The 17,776-nt window shown below is 35.9% G+C and overlaps 2 protein-coding genes across 2 annotated transcripts; both read right to left on the bottom strand.

The window, feature by feature from the left end:
- Nucleotides 1-407: 407 nt before the first annotated feature.
- sars1 (seryl-tRNA synthetase 1) lies at nucleotides 408-13,005 on the bottom strand. The gene is made up of 11 exons (XM_059528222.1): nucleotides 12,800-13,005; nucleotides 10,857-10,927; nucleotides 10,673-10,753; nucleotides 10,291-10,449; nucleotides 10,043-10,186; nucleotides 6,475-6,630; nucleotides 3,898-4,119; nucleotides 3,565-3,694; nucleotides 3,266-3,423; nucleotides 1,999-2,128; nucleotides 408-1,252 (listed from the first exon to the last, which is right to left on the bottom strand). Exons 1-11 carry the CDS (start codon nucleotides 12,933-12,935, stop codon nucleotides 1,092-1,094), a joined length of 1,548 nt encoding a protein of 515 aa, XP_059384205.1. The 5' UTR covers nucleotides 12,936-13,005; the 3' UTR covers nucleotides 408-1,091.
- A 2,625-nt stretch (nucleotides 13,006-15,630) lies between these two features.
- On the bottom strand, nucleotides 15,631-17,442 carry LOC132118400 (interleukin-17 receptor D-like). The gene is made up of 3 exons (XM_059528220.1): nucleotides 17,335-17,442; nucleotides 16,745-16,917; nucleotides 15,631-16,285 (listed from the first exon to the last, which is right to left on the bottom strand). The coding sequence occupies exons 1-3, from the start codon at nucleotides 17,357-17,359 to the stop codon at nucleotides 15,761-15,763; spliced, it is 723 nt and encodes a 240-aa protein (XP_059384203.1). The 5' UTR covers nucleotides 17,360-17,442; the 3' UTR covers nucleotides 15,631-15,760.
- Nucleotides 17,443-17,776: the final 334 nt, after the last annotated feature.

Here is a 17,776-nt window from a genome sequence, read left to right as displayed (position 1 = left end):
GGCTTGAAAGAGATGAGATGGAATAGGATCAAGCGGATAAGTAGTAGGATGATTAGAAAGGATGTGTTTGAGGACTTCTGCCTCAGAGAGTGAAGAAAAGGATGTGAACGAGTAGTTTTTAATCAAAATATAAACTGCTCAAAACTCCATTTTGTAAGCATATAAAATAAACAAGCTTTCTAAATCACCTGCACAAGATAACTTATAATAAGATTGGCTGCTTGTAATAGGATAGTTAATTTGGTATAATGTTGATTCATGTTCTTACATTCCCAATTTTGTCACTTCAAATACATCTACCATAATTACCAGATATGAGATATTATTAACCTTTTACATTTAACACCCATAACACAATATTAACACTTTCAACAAATTCATGACACAAAATATAATTCCAGACAATGTTCTCCTTCAGGTATTGATTTATTCTCAAATGCAATCATACTCCCACAAGGCATCATAATTAGCAAGTACTGTACATATAATAACATTCCCTGTTTTACAGACAAATCACAGGTGGTAATGTGTCTATGAATGAAAAGACGGATGTGAACGAGAGGAAACTGCATTTTTGGCTGCTTTGACATGTGAAAATGTGAATAGTAAGTGTACAGTAATCAGTAATTACCTTTACATATAGCACAAATATTAATTGTAAGACAGGGTATTGAATGAGGACTGTCTGTTATCCATAACCGATTTCCATTCAGAAAGTCCTAAAACTGATGCGGAATAATCCCAGTACTAACTGTTATGGCCATGCATGTTCCTTTTAATTGAACAGCAGAATTATAATTCAAAGCCCCATGTTATTACACTGCCCTAAAGGCATTTCAGTCTAATGGCTAAATGTCTATCACCATACCTTTTTTAATTTAAGATTTCGAATATCCCTCTGTAGGATTGGAGAATGACGTGAAATAACATTATTTAACAGGACACCATCATTTCCATCGACAACACCATAGTAGGACTGTCCCAGAGGAAATAAACTGAGGCAGGGACATGTCAGTGTGACCGTTTTAGTGGACAATGATTTTTGAATAGGGTACACAAAATAGAGGCGATTAGCTGGGATTGAAGGAGGTCTAGGAGTCATTGACTGACATGTTCTCCACTTTGTTCTCTAGATCAGCATTACCACCATGCTGTTTCTTCTTCTTCCCTCCATCCTGCTGTTTCTTCTGCTTCTTGGTTGCCTCCTGCTCAATGGGGGCTGGCTTCACAAACTTGATCATTTCTGTTAAACCTGAGTAAAGAAATCAAAATATTGAGATAGACAGCTGGTATATTGTATAAGAGAAAACATAATATACAAACACTGAATTACCTAAAGGGTCTATTCATAGCTCACGGTACATATCTTGAGATGTATGACAACTACTACTACAGCATGATCAGTGCAGTCTGATGTCAGAACAAATGAATCTTTTGAACCAAGTGATGACTCTTAAGAATTTGATCTTTATGGTGAATCAAAAACATACAGCATGACCAATGTCATTCAATTCCCAAATTAATAATTCTTATGAGTCGGGTCTTTTGAGTGACCCAAAAAATGTACAGTGTAGCGAGTGTGGTCTCATTCCTGAAGGACATATTTCTCTTATGTGTCAGTTCTTTTGAGCAAATGAAGAACTTGCAGCGTGAAAAGTGAGGCCTATTTCTGGAACAAATGAGCTGGTTCTTTATAGTAAATCAAAAAGTGTTATCTGATTCCATAAGGAATTACTTTTATGAGTCGGTTCTTTTTTAGAAAACTGAACAAAGCAGTGTTGCCAGATTCCTGAACTAATGATTCTTAGGAATAACTTTTTTATAGCTAATCAAAAACGCACAGCTTTAGCACTAGGAAGCAAAAAGTATCGGAACCAGAACCAGAATTGTTAAATTCTTTAACAAATATGCTACGCCACCCCCTCTCAAAAAAAATTAATACTTTAGTATTAAGGTTTATTATTTAAGATTAGTAGATCCATATTTAGTGATACTCACCTGGAGGCATGAATGCTTTGAGGGGTTCTGGAATAATGATGCCTTCCTCTGTCTGAAAGTTCTCCAGGATAGCACAGATAACACGGGTGGTTGCACACATGGTGGCATTTAGCATGTGCACAAACTCAGCCTTTAAGAGAACAGACACAATGACCAATGAAACCAGCTCGATGCAGTAAATACAGATTACCCAGAATCCTTACTCAGAACTGTGAAGTAGCACTGTACCTCAGTGTTTCCCACAGACTTACGCTCTATTTGTGGCGGCATCTATATGCAAATTAATTTTCTGCCAAAAGGAGGCGCATTTAAGCCTCGTTCAGAGTATTAGCCGAATCCGATTTTGTGCATATCCAGATGGAATCTGATTTGAATAACTGACTGTCCATACAGTGTATCACAATGGTTCATATTCGATTTGTGTGTCCATGCGTGCTATGTGCATTGGTTTCTATGACAATGCCATTGCATTATGCCTACGCTAAAAACAACAATGAAAGCAATACAGTTTACAATACAGATGTTGTCATACGACATGACAAAATGCAGCAGTCGCAGTTGCGCTGTATTATATTTTGTCTTGTGAGGCAGCATCAGAAACTCAGGAAGCTGGAATGTGCGGCTTTATTCTGTGCTATTGTCTCTGCTGCTCAAATAGGTGCATATACTAGCAGTATATTGCGTTTTCCCACTTGACTCGCACTTTGCAACGACACAAGCTTGTTTCTGCAAAGACCTTCAGCGTGTTTTTTACACAAACGTCTGACGTGTTTATGTTTTACGGTGCACGAGGACGTGAAAAAGCTCTGATAAATCCGATCTGAGCGGTCAGACTGAAAAGGATTTCCAGAAATGCGATTTGAATAGGATTCCAAACCAAATGTGAATGTAGCTCGAAACGGTTTTGCACAAAACGAATTTCATGTAGTTCATATCCATTCAGACTATCTAAATATAATCAGATTTAAACAACGAGGCTTTAGAGCGGGTAACGGTTGTACACAAAGCAGCGCTCCACTCACAAACACTGCTTTATTAGACATTACATGCAAGATGAAATGAAAATGACATCCAAATTTTCTGAAGACAGTTGGTTTCCTTCAGAAATACAGTGATATAAAAACGCATACATCGGGTTTCAATTTTGAAATAAAATCACAAAGTTTTTTCAACAAAATCAAAGCCTTCTGGAAAATCTATTTGTGGTGGTCAGTTTTGATATTATGGCGGGCCGCCACAAATAAATCAATGTATGGAAACATTGTACCTTGTCCATCATTTTCTTGGTCTGCCCGTAGCGAATTCGTAAGCGGCGAGCCTGGTAGTCTGTGCAGTTTGAGCATGACACAAGTTCTCTAAAAGCCTGGGAGCCTGGGAACCAAGCCTCTAAATCCAGCTTTTTACTAGCCGCATGGTTCAAAGCACCTGTGAAATAAAAGCAAACAATATATGTGAAGCTTTATTATGGGAAGCTGTCAAAAGCTTTTATTGCTTTCCAAAAAAAAAAAAAAAAAAAAAAAAAAGGAGCCCGATGGCAAGTGAAAATAAAGGGTGAAGTGAACCAACCTGATACAATGTTGACAATGCGGTAGGGGATTCCCAGTGACTGATAAAACTCTTCAGCAGTTCCAATCATCTCATCAAACATCTCCCAGGACTTCCCGTCATGAGGAGAGGCATAGACAAACTGCTCAATCTGGGAAGCGATGAAAAGAGGTTGTGATTGAACTGTTATTATTACAGTTTGTTCTTCTCATTATTTCCAGAAATGTCTTCAAATTTTGCAAAATATGCTGATTGGGCTAGTGGTCTTGTTTTCTTATAACGAAATCAAGTGATCTAAATGCACATTAATATGTGATTGTTCATTCATTATTTCAGTGATTAAATTGCTCGGACCTTCTCAAACTGATGGACCCTGAAGATCCCGCGTGTGTCTCTGCCGTGAGAGCCCACTTCCTGTCTGAAACAGGTTGAGATGCCGGCATAGCGGGTGGGAAGGTCTTCTGGCTTCAGCCACTCATCTCTCAGGAAGGCGGCGATTGGCTGCTCCGATGTGGCAATCAAATACTTTTCATCCACTGTATTGTCATCAGACTTCTCACTCCCCTTCCCGATCACCTGAACAAACACATTACAGGAAACGCTATAATTCTTTGAGGGTTTGAATAAAGACTCTATAGAGGGTCTTTTAAAGCAGCTGGCCATCTGTCTGATTCATCTCAATGAATCTGTTTGTTTGAACACTATTTCAATGCATCAGATACAGGATTCTCACACCTTTATCCAACACACACATACAGCATATAATAATCTACTTTGTAACTGAATTAAAATAATTTGTAAATATTTTATTCATTTTTATTGTAATATAATGGATCTAGCTTGATGGTGTGAGATTTTGAAATACTCTATTACTTTGGGTCAGATGAATAAATAAATACTCCTCACATCAAAGTTTATTGGGTAAAAATAATTAAATAAATCAATCAAAATGTCAAATTAATGGCTAAATAAAGCAGTGGTGGACAGTAACAGAGTAGCTTTACCTCGTTACTGTCCTTAAGTACATTTTCCAAGTATCTGTACTTTACTGGAGTAGTTTTATTTTGAGTAACTTTTACTTTACTACATTCCAAAGCATAAGATCGTACTTTTTACTTCACTACATTTCATATCGTTACTCCGTATAATAAGTAAGAATTGGTGTGTGATTCAAGAACGAACTGATTCTTAAAATCGCACCAAACGATTCATTCACAAATAATTCAACTCACTGATACAAATGAACCATTTGGTGCGAGTCTCCAGTGAACTGAATTCACAAATAAGAACCGGGAGATCTTGTGATTGTGCGCGCATCTGATGCTGTTAAAAGTAAGTTATTAATGTCGAATTTTAGGATTAACTCTTGTAACTGAAAATCATATTTCTGTCAAAACTGTCAGTTGTTTGTGAACTAAATCTGCTGTAAAGGGCAATCTATTTAAACCCACTGAAATGCTTGAATGCAGAAAAATCAACATCAATGTCTATATGTTTAGGTAAAAAAATTAAACTAAAACATTAAAATAACAGATTAAATAAAATAATGCACGTTAAAATTCCCCGCTGCAGTAACGTTAACAGTTTTATTAAAATGCTACGCATTTAGCCCTGTGTGAAGTTTTTATATTGTTTATCAACAGTATACATTTTTATATTGTTTGGATTAACTAGCCGAGACAGATATGAATGTTTATTAATAACCATACTGAAAATAAGTAAATATTGTTAGCTGATGCCAACTATCTAGCTAACAAGCTTGCTGCTGCTAAATTGAGGTCATTTTTAGATATAAAGTCCAAATATTATTCAAATAAAAATAAAAAAATATATATATCTTGACTCCATATAGTGGTTATTTTGGGAAAACCCCAGGTATTTTGAACAGTAGGATTATAAAAAAGATGTGATAAATTAAGTAGCCTATATAAAATTGCCAAATAAGTCTATCCCTACTTTTTTTACTTAAAGGTATAGTTCACCCAAAAATTTAAATGCCATTAATTACTCACCCTCATGTGGTTTCAGACCTTCGTTCATCTTCGGAACACAAGTTAAGATAGATTGATGGAATCTAAAAGCTATCTGACCTTGCATAGACAACAATGCAACTGAAAATGTTTTATAAAATAATCCATGTGACATCAGTGGTTCATCCGCAATTATACGAAGCTACAACAATTACATTTATGCACTTATTTTATCCAAAGCAACATACAGTGCATTCAGGTAATACATTTTTTTTACCATTATTTGTGTTCCTTTGGAATTAAACTCACGACATTTTGCGCTGCTAACACAATGCTCTACCACAGGAACAAATTCTTCGAGAATACTTTTCGTGCGTAAAAAACCCTGGTGCCATTTTGGAGAATTTCCGCTGGACGTATGCTGTTCTGTGTCAGCTGCGTCTTGCCGGATCGGTTTCCTACGTTGTTGTGATTTGATCTGAATGGAAACAGCATATTGGCGTGACAAACTGCTGAATAAATATGTTTTTGTTTTTTTCTTTTGCGCACAAAAAGTATAAGCTTTGTATAATTTTGAATGAACCACTGATGTCACATGGATTATTTTACAGATCTCCTTGCTATGTTTCTGGACTTGGGAACATTTCAACTGCATTGCTATCTATGCAGGATCAGATTCCATCAAAAATATCTTAATATGTGTTCTAAAGATGAACGAAGGTCTTATGGGTTTGAAACGGAATGAGGGTGAGTAATTAATGACAGAATTTAAATTTTGGGGTGAACTAACCCTTTAAGAACATAATACCTTGAGTAGTTTTGTACTTTCACTCGAGTTAAATTGAAAAAGGAGTACTTTTACTGGAGTAATATTTTATTATACGTATCTGTACTTTTACTCAAGTACTTGATCTGTGTACTTCGTCCACCACTGAAATAAAGTAACAGATGTAGGTCAAACCTTGTAGAGCTCCTCGTCAAACTGGCTGAGCTGAGCGACCTCCTGCATGACTTCTTTCCTCATGAAGAAGGGTGTGTACAGAAGGTTATAGTTCTTGCTGTACAGGATCCGCAGTGCATAGTTAATTAAAGCCTGTTCCAAAAAAACTAAAGGCCCCTGAAAAAGAACACATAAGCAATAATATTTACAAAAAGGCTTTTTGGGTAGTTTGTTTTGAAGATCTGGCAGTGGTATGGGTTTAAATATTTTGCAACAAAGCAAAATAGGCTCAAGATGTTTAGCAGTGCAGTTTTCCTTTGGTTCACATAAAAAGTGAAAGTGACGTGACATTCAGCCAAGTATGGTGACCCATACTCAGAATTCGTGCTCTGCATTTAACCCATCCGAAGTGCGCACACACAGAGCAGTGAACACACACACACACTGTGAACACACACCCGGAGCAGTGGGCAGCCATTTATGCTGCGGCGCCCGGGGAGCAGTTGGGGGTTCGATGCCTTGCTCAAGGGCACCTAAGTCGTGGTATTGAAGGTGGAGAGAGAACTGTACATGCACTCCCCCCACCCACAATTCCTGCCGGCCCGAGACTCGAACTCACAACCTTTCGATTGCAAGTCCGACTCTCTAACCATTAGGCCACGACTTCCCCATAAAACTACTTGCATAGTTTAACAATGCTCAAAAAAAGTCATTTTAATTTAACCCTCTGGTGTTGTTTGGTCATTTTAGACCGGAAAAAAAAAACTTTTTGAAATTTTAAAGGGGTCATATGGTGCGATTTCAATTTTTTCCTCTCTCTTTGGAGTGTTACAAACTCTCGGTGCATAAAGAAGATCTGTAAAGTTGCAAAGACTAAAGTCTCAAATCCAAAGAGATATTCTTTATAAGAGTTAAGAGTCAACCACACCCTCCTAAAACACCTCGTTCAAAAACGCCCCCACATGTCTACATCACGATGTGGGAAGATCTGCATAAAGCAGCCCAAATGTTTACACAAAGAAAGAAGGCATAACTTTTATTCTCGCTGTTAAAGCTGCCGCCATGTTGTGGTACTAATTTAAACTACTTTGTTTGGTCTTCCAAAAGAGGACAAAACTACAAATCAGAGGTTAAGTTTTATTTACAACACTGTTCCAGAACAGCTACACCACAAAAATATAGATGTGTGCAGCACATTTTACGGAGGACAAGGACTGTTTCCTGAACCATAGCCTACAATGTTTCTGTGCACAAAGGCTGTTTCTATAAAGTGGGGAAGTTCCAACTTTGCAAGGACAGTCTGGCACTTCTGACTCACAGCCTTTAAGTACGTTTACATATTTACAACTTGCCTCTGATGTTTCAAATGCGAGTTTTAAGCAATGTAGTGTAGCGCTTGTTTGCTATTTCTCAGATCACAAATGCAGACATGGTTATGTTTACGTGGCGCAATACGCAACGTGTAAAAAAACAGTATAAGTCATTATAATCAGTAATTATGTCCCAACTGGATGCAATAAATGCCTCGTTTGTAATGGGTTTTATTGGTTTTGTCTCGCTGTGCCGGGAGATGGCTTTACAGTATGGTAAGTGCACGTAACAAAACATTTCCGTCACACGCTTTAGGTATTCAGCCAATCACAACGCACTGGATAGCTGGCCAATCAGCATACACCTCGCTTGATGAGCTTTGTAGAAATCGATGCGTTTCAGAAAGGCGGGGCATATAGGAGCAACAATAATGCACATTATGTGGAAAATAATGTTTTTTTTTTTTTTTTTTACCTTAAACTGCATAAAACACATTGCATTACACCAGATACACAAAATAATGTTCTTTTTAGCAACGTCATATGAGCCCTTTAAAAATCACTATTTAATCAGAATGGAATGAAACTCTATGAGACAATAAAGTATACTATCTATAAAAAAATCAGATGAGCCCTGAATATGAATGCAACTCGTTTAATAACACGTTAAGCCTTTTCCTCCCACAGAAAACCGTTATAAGAAAACGCTTAATGTGGCTTAATGTACTAAGACAGTGATTTTTAAAAACCAAACTCACTAAACATTATACTAATAAAGTAGTATACGATGTACAAAAAAAAAAAAACAGATGATCCCTGAATATGAATGCAAGTCGTTTAAAAACACGTTAAGCCTTATGATGGTTTTCTATGAGAGGAAAAGGCTTAACGTGTTATTAAACGCGTTTAATTCATATTCAGGGATCATCTGATTTTTTGTAGATAATATACTTTATTAATATGATGTTTAGTGAGTTTGGTCTGTTAATATCACTGTATTGTATTAAACCACGTTAAGCGTTTTAGAATGTCCCGATGACCTCAAATTAGATGTATTGCAGCGTCACAGGAACCTTTTTTGCAGCACATTTTGCATATCGGCTCATCTATATTCGCTGGCTCGTCCTTTTCATTGGGTTGAAAGCCAAAATGTTCCCAAACTGGCGACGTGACATTAGGTTTTGGGACGAGATCAAGCGCCTCCCATCGTTTCAGCCGGGCCTATTCAAAACAAACGAAGCACCATAAAGCTACAACGGCTCGCGAGAAAATTACAGTCGTAACCATATTGTATCATTAATTTATTTAAAATTGAATGCACAGTGACAAATTGAAAAAAAAAAAACAATAAGGCCACAGCCTCATAAAAAAAAAAAAAAAAAAACCTGAACTTAAAGTCCCCAACTGAAATGTTCCCAGGTCAAGAAACATACGAAATAAATCAGTAAAACAGTCCATGTGACACCAGTGGCTCAACTTCAGTTTTGCGATGCTATGAGAATACTTTTTTTTTTTTTTTTTAACTTAGAAAACAAAAAAATAACAATTTACTCATTTACCCATTTTAGAGATTATCACAACGCATATGCATGCTTTTCTCTAGCGTAAACAACCCTTATTACGCAGACTGCTTTCATCCGCCCGCTTTCCCGCCGAATGTAAAAAAATGCTGATAACATCCAATACATTCTTGATAACTCTCCAAAATGGCAGAAGAGATAACTTGGGGGAGAAGAATGGTTGAGTAAATTGTTATTTTTTGTTTTCTTCACGCAAAAATAAGTTGAGCCACTGATGTCACATGGACTGTTTTACCTATGTATTTACTACATTTCTGGAACTGGGAACATTTTAGTTGCATTGCGGTCTATGGAGGGTCAGATAGCTCTCAGATTTTAACAAAAATATCTTAATTTGTGTTCCGAAGATGAACGACAGTCTTATGGGTTTGAAACGACATGAGGGTGAGTCAGTAATGCCAGAATTTTCAATTTGGGGTGAACTAGCCCTTTAAGGTTATCTATAAGCAAGTGTGCTCCAAAACAGAGGCAAAATTCACATTAAAAAGATATAAGCATTCAAAGCTTGGAGTTCGTTCACTTCCACCAAAATGGATCAAAACATTTAAAACATTAAAGAAAAAACATTACTGACGTTAAATAGAGTATATTCATTTCACAAAAATAAAATAATTACATGATTATGGCCCCCGGTCAGTTTTGACCACTAACCACACAAGTGTGATTCCCAAATGAACAATACCAGAGGGTTAAACAAACCTTGAGGAAGTATCCTCTGCTTCCAGCCACTATGGCTCCCTTTTCCCCTTCGTATCCATCCACCATGACAACCAGGTCCACATGAGAGTACTTTTTCTGCACCGTACAGTCGCCCCAGATGCGTTCCACTTTATTATCAGCATCCTGGGTAAGAGAATGAATGAGTTAAACAACAGTATGGTTAACAGGACCTTCCCAGCGTACTGCTTATATAAAAACACGCACCGTAACTGATGACTAAAACTCACCTCATCATTACTGATGGGCACAGAGGGATGCAGGAGGTTGCCAATCTCTCTCAGGTACTCAAAGCGCTCCGCCTCCAGCTTTAACCGATCACTGTCTGTTTTCTGCACAGCCTCATCCACCAGTAACCTCACCTTCTTTATCTGAGTCACCGTGAGGGGCTGACAGGGACAGGGTGGAGAAATACAGGTCACAGATAAATGTGGATGATTGTTTGATGAGTTTAACTTAATATGAATGCAACTGAATTCAAGAGATTTTTGATTATTTCGAAAAATACATCTCTCTCATGCTTACAAAAGCAGCCATTAATCCAGTCTTCAGTGTCACATGACTTTACTGCCACTTTCGATCATTTTAATTTGTCACTATTGCTTGACTCACTGATAATGTTTCTCCAGTAAGGGCTTCCAGATTCTGAGCTTCTTCTGGAAGAGTGTCATCATCACCAACTGGCTCTTTTTTCTGCAAAAAAACAGAGTAAATCATCATAAGACCATCAAGCGGAATATTCTTATTACTCAGTGATAACAGATCAAAACAAACATATGACAGCTGATTTACATACCTTCATCTTTTCCCCAATGGCTTTGCTGCACAGATTCTTGGCCTTGTTTAGATAATCTGCAGTGAAGCGACCTGAAGCCAACAAAAAAAAAAAGAGAAATATTTCTAACATCAATGCATGTCACCGATATACTGGCAAGTGGTCTGGCAAGAGTAATTATACTGTCTGAAGTTTTGAAATCACCTGGAAAAGATGAAATACCTTTGGATGAGTAAATGTGCTATAGAGAGTAAATGTGCAATTAAGCTAAATTAATTACATTTTGTTTACTTTTCAGTAGTTGTATTTGTCCTAACATCAAGTATGACTCTGGCACCAACTTGTAAAAGTCACACTGTATTATTTTCACTAGTATAATAAGGGACACAATATGATCTATTGGTCAAGGTCAAGTTTATTTATATAGCACCTTAAAAGCCACAGGTGCTGACCAAGGTGCTGCACAGCCAAAATATCAGAAATAGAAACCAACAAAAAGCATTAGGACATAAAATTTTAAATCATTAAATACTACAATAAGTAATACACAACATCAAAAAAAAAAAAAACATAACAGAAACTAAACAAAAGGGTGTATATTGTAAATTACAAAACTTTGTAATTATACAAAAATAACTAAATTATATAAGAAAAAAAAACTTGAAATAAATTATTAATATTAAATGAAATCGAAAGTCCCCATAAAACAAAAGTTACGATAGTCTTTTCTTCCCTAATGTGATGTATATCTGAGTGTAGCCGCTTCTTGAAAAAGAAATGAGAAAAATATCACCAGATAAGAGGTATTGTTGAGAGAGGGAGGAGTTTTTTTTTTATTAAATATTACTATTAAATCCTTAATTTAAAATTTAATTCAATGAAACATGTTTATTTAAAGATTACGAAGGCACATTAATTACAAAAATTAAAATCAATAAAAAAATCGTGTCCACAGATAATGTATAATAGATGCAATATTCCACAAAAAATTTGTAAAAAGTGATTTAAGGGGTGACAAAATTAATATTAGAAATGTTGTTAAAAAAACTGTTAAAATAAAAAAGTTAAAATACTAAAATTACTAAAAGAAATAAAACAAAAACAATTACAGCTCTTCAAATACTTTAAAATAATTATAATCCATCATAAAACAAAGATGACAATTATGTATCAATAATTTGCAATTTCCTAATATCTCTATATTACAAAAAAAAAAGTGGGGTGCATAATTGTCCTAAAAATAATGCCACAAACAATTAACTATAAAGGATTCCTTTAATTTCTTCAAAATTTAATTTGGATTTTATCCTGGACACGTTATTGCCACCTTTCACAAGAATCACCCAGAAGCATAATAATAAAGCAATAAAAGAATAAAGCAATTCATTGAGGGATCACTTGCTTCTATGTGATCCATGTTAAAGCATACCAAGCTCTTATCAATCACTTACTAGTGAGACTTTTAGATGGAAGTAAATGAAACTGACAACCTGTCATTCTCTTAATATTTTGACTTCAGTTGCAGAGTCAAGAACACTGACTGAGAGTCAGCAGCTCCTCCCGTTTCACTGACACAGAGATTGCATCAGATCCTGCTGCGACACATTTCATCAATACATACTCATACCTCTCCAAATAACAGATCATGTACACATATATTGGGCTCATTAGCACATACTAGTTTCACTGAATATAGAAAAAAAGGTTAAACAATCTATGACAGCTGTGAGAACTATTTGCGTCAATGCTAACGTTACATGCTACTGCAGCACACCGGCATTGCGGTTTCTGAACATTTATACACATTTAATATTAAAAAGATCCATGAGGTATAGTACAATTAGTGTATATTTTATATTGCAAAGTCTTAATGTTTATGAACAGATCTGTTATACGTGTCACAATCTGTTTTCATTCACAGGCTGCCATGTGTTTCAATAGCTTTAGCTTTAGCCGCTACTCACATTTCCTCCATTCCGTGTCCGCCTCGACCAGTTTATCCACCAGAGACACATCTTTGAACCGTTTCCTCTGGGTTTCCCTCACGATTTCAGGATCGCCGCCTTTGTCGGTGCGAAACAGGTCTAAATCGAGCACCATGATGCCTGTGGACGAGGTGTGGAGCGCGGATGAATGGAGGAAGGGATATGGAAAGTGTGAAAGAAAATGTAGGGGAGGCGCTAGAGAGCAGCTGCTAATAAATATTCATCACGCTGCTGCGGCGAGGTTCAGAATCACACTACGGCGAAGGATGAAGGTAATGAATATTCATTATTTTAAACAAACGTTGCTTTGGTAACTTTCCTGGAGCATCATACTTAGGTTCATTTATATTCATGAGCCAAGATTTCGCCATAGTGGCGTTCATCAATTTACAGTTAAATGACAGTAAAACCATATGAGTCAATATTGATATTTTATTATTTTGTTGTATTTTACTGGATAAAGCTGACAGATTATGACCAATACAGGCCGCTTTTTATTGACAGGTTTGGATTGGTTTAGCCTACATAAATATTTTATATGTCCAGAGTCTCTATAAGCAGTGCTGGGTAGATTACTTACAAATTGTAGTCACTACAAATTACATGACAAGAATTGTAATTGTAGTCAACAATTGAAATGGAACAAAAAATGTCATCAAAGTTGTCCTAAGATAAGAACGCATTATGGTTTTAGGACAACTTTGATGAAAGGTTTTGATCCACTTCAAATGTTGACTAGTGTAGTAATCCATCACATTACACATTTTAGGTAATATAATCTAATATTAATATTACTTTTAGGTTACTCTTAACCTGTCACATTGATTTAACTAGGATAATCTTGTACCATATTGATATAAAAAGAAAATATATTCCATTCATTGTTATTAACAACATAAAGTGCATTAAACATTACATTGTCAAGTTTGTGCGTTGAATAAAAAGCTAAATACTTAAAGCATAAAAATGTAAAAAAAAAAAAAAAATATTAATTTTGATAACAATCAAAATCAAACACTTACTAAAAAGAATAAATATTTCAATATATTATATTTTATATAGCAACATTTAAATGGTGAAATAGAAGAATTGGGGAGAATCATTAGATAAATTATGAATATTATTTGCCAATGTGTAAATAGTGCATAATCATATAATCAATAAAAAATAACTGTAATCTGATTACTAAAACTACTTAGTTTTTGGAATCTGATTACGTAATCCAGATTACATTATATCAGTTACAGCACTGCCTATAGGAAAATGTTTATATGATATATATGTGACATGCTCTGAATGAAAAGCTTTATTCCTTCAAACATGGCTTGACTATGACATTCTTCTGGTCAGTAAGCTAATGTTGAAGGTGTTCAGTGTGATTTGTGTTATCAGGAATGTTTTGATCATTTTCCAGTTCCCATTTCTCAAAAATGATTTCCATCTCTGCTATACAAAAACACCTTAAACCAGCCTAAGGTGGTTTGCTGGACTTAGATCATTTGAAAAGGCCCCCCAGCTTGTCCTAGTTTAACTAAATCCAAATTGACAAGGACTGGAGCCCAGATGTTACCAGGAAATCAATTTAAATTGATCCAACTCTGCAGTTAAGTTTAGCATATTCTTGTAGAAACAATCTGATTATTGTTCCATTGGGACTCCTGTGACTTTTTACTGGAATAGTTTAATAGAATACATTTGCGAGAAGAAAGTGCAGCCCAAAGTAAAATATTTCATTTAAAATTCAACTCAAGTATTATTCAACGATACAATAAGGGTGAAAGTTTAAAAAAAATAACATCTGCATCCATTTGTGTGTGTGTATATAATGCTAAAACTTTGCTCATCATTGCTAGTGTTGCCAAGTTTCTGAATAGCTTGGACAAGATATAACAAGATTTAGTGGCAATGGACCTTGGTTTTCTGTATTGTGGAAATAAGTGGTGTTTGAATTCTTTGCCAGTGATCAAATCCAAGAAAAACTATTTATGCAATAAATTTGATGTTGCGGCTTGCTTAAATCCAGGTTTTCTAAAAGGGGTATTTTGTGTGAAGAGCCAGCCGTTTCAGATTGCATACCGATACAAAAACATCATATATCAGTCAGACAATATAGCCCTAGTTTTTTTGTTTTTTTTTTACCAAAGCAAAGAAAGTTTATTTGTAAAACATCATGCATTCATATAGTTTCATAAACATCTTACGTAACAATCAATGCATTAGCTTATAAACCGGTATGTTACCGCCCTGTAAATTAATGAAACATGGGTGTGTTTTTAATTGTGGCTGAATTTCCTTGCATTATTATAGTGTAGGACCGTGTAGGACCATGCACTGTTATTGCTGTTGAGGTATTATGTCACATTAAAATGTAGTTATTTCCCTTCGTGTTGCACAGATTGTTGCAAAACAAACTTGTGAGAAACTGACCTTACATACAATATAATAAATGTAATAAAAATAAGACTTCAGGTCAGCAAACTACAGAATTTAAAGTCATTCACAGCAATACATCAAAAGTGTCCTCTTTCAATATGTAGAAGAAAGACTATAATTTGTAGTGGAAGTGCATGCAATTACTAGGAATATTCACTGTAACTTGATGTTTAACATGCATGAACATAAGCAACAGAACAAAAATAAGACAAAATAAATACAGATTTATATGAAAAATAAAAAAATTGTTCACAGCATTCGATAAACTCAGTATACTTCAACATCCCTCTTATGTTTTTCACAATAACCTAAAGTCACCCAAGATGCAACGGAGCTACAACTCCATACAAAACACTTCTCCACTGACACTCTGTGAAAGATGTAAATCAGAAACATTAGATTAGTAGTAGCGACTACCAAGGAAGTCCTGGTGGAATCCATCAGTAAAGGGACTGTTTCGTTAGAATGATGAAGTGAGTCAATTAATTGATTCAGTTTTTGAAGTCCTTATGAAATGATTGGAATTCCTACATGTTCCTCTTCAGTCGGCTCCTCTGAGAACTGTGCCGTGGCCTCCTGGATGGCCAGCTGTAGTGCAGCCCCAGCTGGGAGTTTACAGTACCCACTTTCTGAAATGTTCTCCACCTGTAGGTAAACTCCGGGCTTCTGCAAAGCCACTCCGTGAAGATGAGAGAAGAGCAAGGGTAGGTCTTTAGTCAAGGAGTATCTTGAAGCAAGACCAAGTGCAGCGGGGATATGAGAGACTTGTGAGTACTCAAAAATGGCCACCATGTATTTGAAGAGGTCTCGACCTAACGCTTTGGCACGGCACAGCTCCTCTCCGATCATGGAAACCATTGCCAAAGCAGTGTTCTCTAACGGTTCCTCATCCTCAGACTGCTGCTTCTGATTCTGAAGGAGACCTTGTGAGCAGATGACCAACACAAAGTCACACTCATGCAATCTCCTGCAATGCCACCCCATACTGCCCTCCTCCATAATACTCGAGGCCTCCCACAAGTCCAAATGTACCTAAACAGAAAAAAGAATTAACAAATAACCTTGCATAGACACCATTTTTAATGGATTCCATTAATAAAATGTTTTAATGTGTAAATTTGATTTATTTCTATTATTTGTAAAACTTTTTTTAATTGCTGATAGACAAAACAACAAAAATGAATTGTAATACTGTAAATAATATTGTAATCCCATAGTGTATTCCCTCTCACAAAGACATTTTTTTATTAAAACATTTATTTAAAAAAAAGTTTTCATTTTTTACAAAACAAAACAGCAACAATATTATTTAAAAGTACAAAACTAATAATATTTATTCATCAATTCGTTCTCAAAAAAAAGGTACAATATAAATTGTCTCATTTATTCAAAGTATTGCCTATAATGTCTATAAACAAATGTAATTTAGCATTTCATAACCTTAAAATAAGTAACGGTGCGTTTCATCTGATTTAATCTTGATGCACGTACTTGGGTGCCCATGTGCTTTTGCAAAAAAGCAGCCAGTTGGAGCACGACTCTGACGTGGGCAGGACCATCATTACTTGAGTAGCAAATCAGGAGGCGAGGGGGACAGGTGGTTCTGTCCAGCAAAACACACTGACCTTCATCCAGTTTCTTGTCATAGTACTGTTCAATGATCTCTGACAAACAGAAATAACAACATGGACATTATAGTGGAAAAAACATCTCATAAACATTTATAGCCCTGCTTTGAAAACAAAATCTGGAAACACTTCAGTATAGGGACCAATCCTCAGTATTAACTAGCTGTTAATTAGTAGCATGCCTATTATTAACAAACTGGCTGTTTATTAGTACTTATAAAGCATATTCTGCATCCCTTTTCCTACCCAATACCTAAACTTAATTTAACAACGTCCTCTTCTAACTGTTAATAAGCAAATCATAGTTAATGGTTTGTTAATAGCGAGAATTGGACCTTAAAATAAAGTGTGAACCAAAATCTTCAATAAAGGGTAGAAAACAAAGTCCTAAAGAACTGTTGCTTGACAGTTTTGGCAATGACCAGTATTGATGTACAATTATAAAACTCACACCTGGTCTCATTTTGGTCTGGACCATTTTCTTTCTGAGTCTGTTCTTGTAGACGACAATGAAGGCGAGCAGTGCGACAGCAGCAAGCAGGATTCCCACGGACAAGAGCACCATTACAGAGATTGCATCAGATCCTGCTGCGACACATTTCATCAATACATACTCATACCTCTCCAAATAACAGATCATGTACACATATATTGGGCTCATTAGCACATACTAGTTTCACTGAATATAGAAAAAAAGGTTAAACAATCTATGACAGCTGTGAGAACTATTTGCGTCAATGCTAACGTTACATGCTACTGCAGCACACCGGCATTGCGGTTTCTGAACATTTATACACATTTAATATTAAAAAGATCCATGAGGTATAGTACAATTAGTGTATATTTTATATTGCAAAGTCTTAATGTTTATGAACAGATCTGTTATACGTGTCAC

The sequence above is a fragment of the Carassius carassius genome, chromosome 37 (genome assembly GCF_963082965.1).
Source record: "Carassius carassius chromosome 37, fCarCar2.1, whole genome shotgun sequence".
NCBI classification, from domain to species: Eukaryota; Metazoa; Chordata; class Actinopteri; order Cypriniformes; family Cyprinidae; genus Carassius; species Carassius carassius.
Note: the sequence above shows the minus strand (reverse complement) of the source record. Positions and strands in the feature narration are given on the sequence as shown.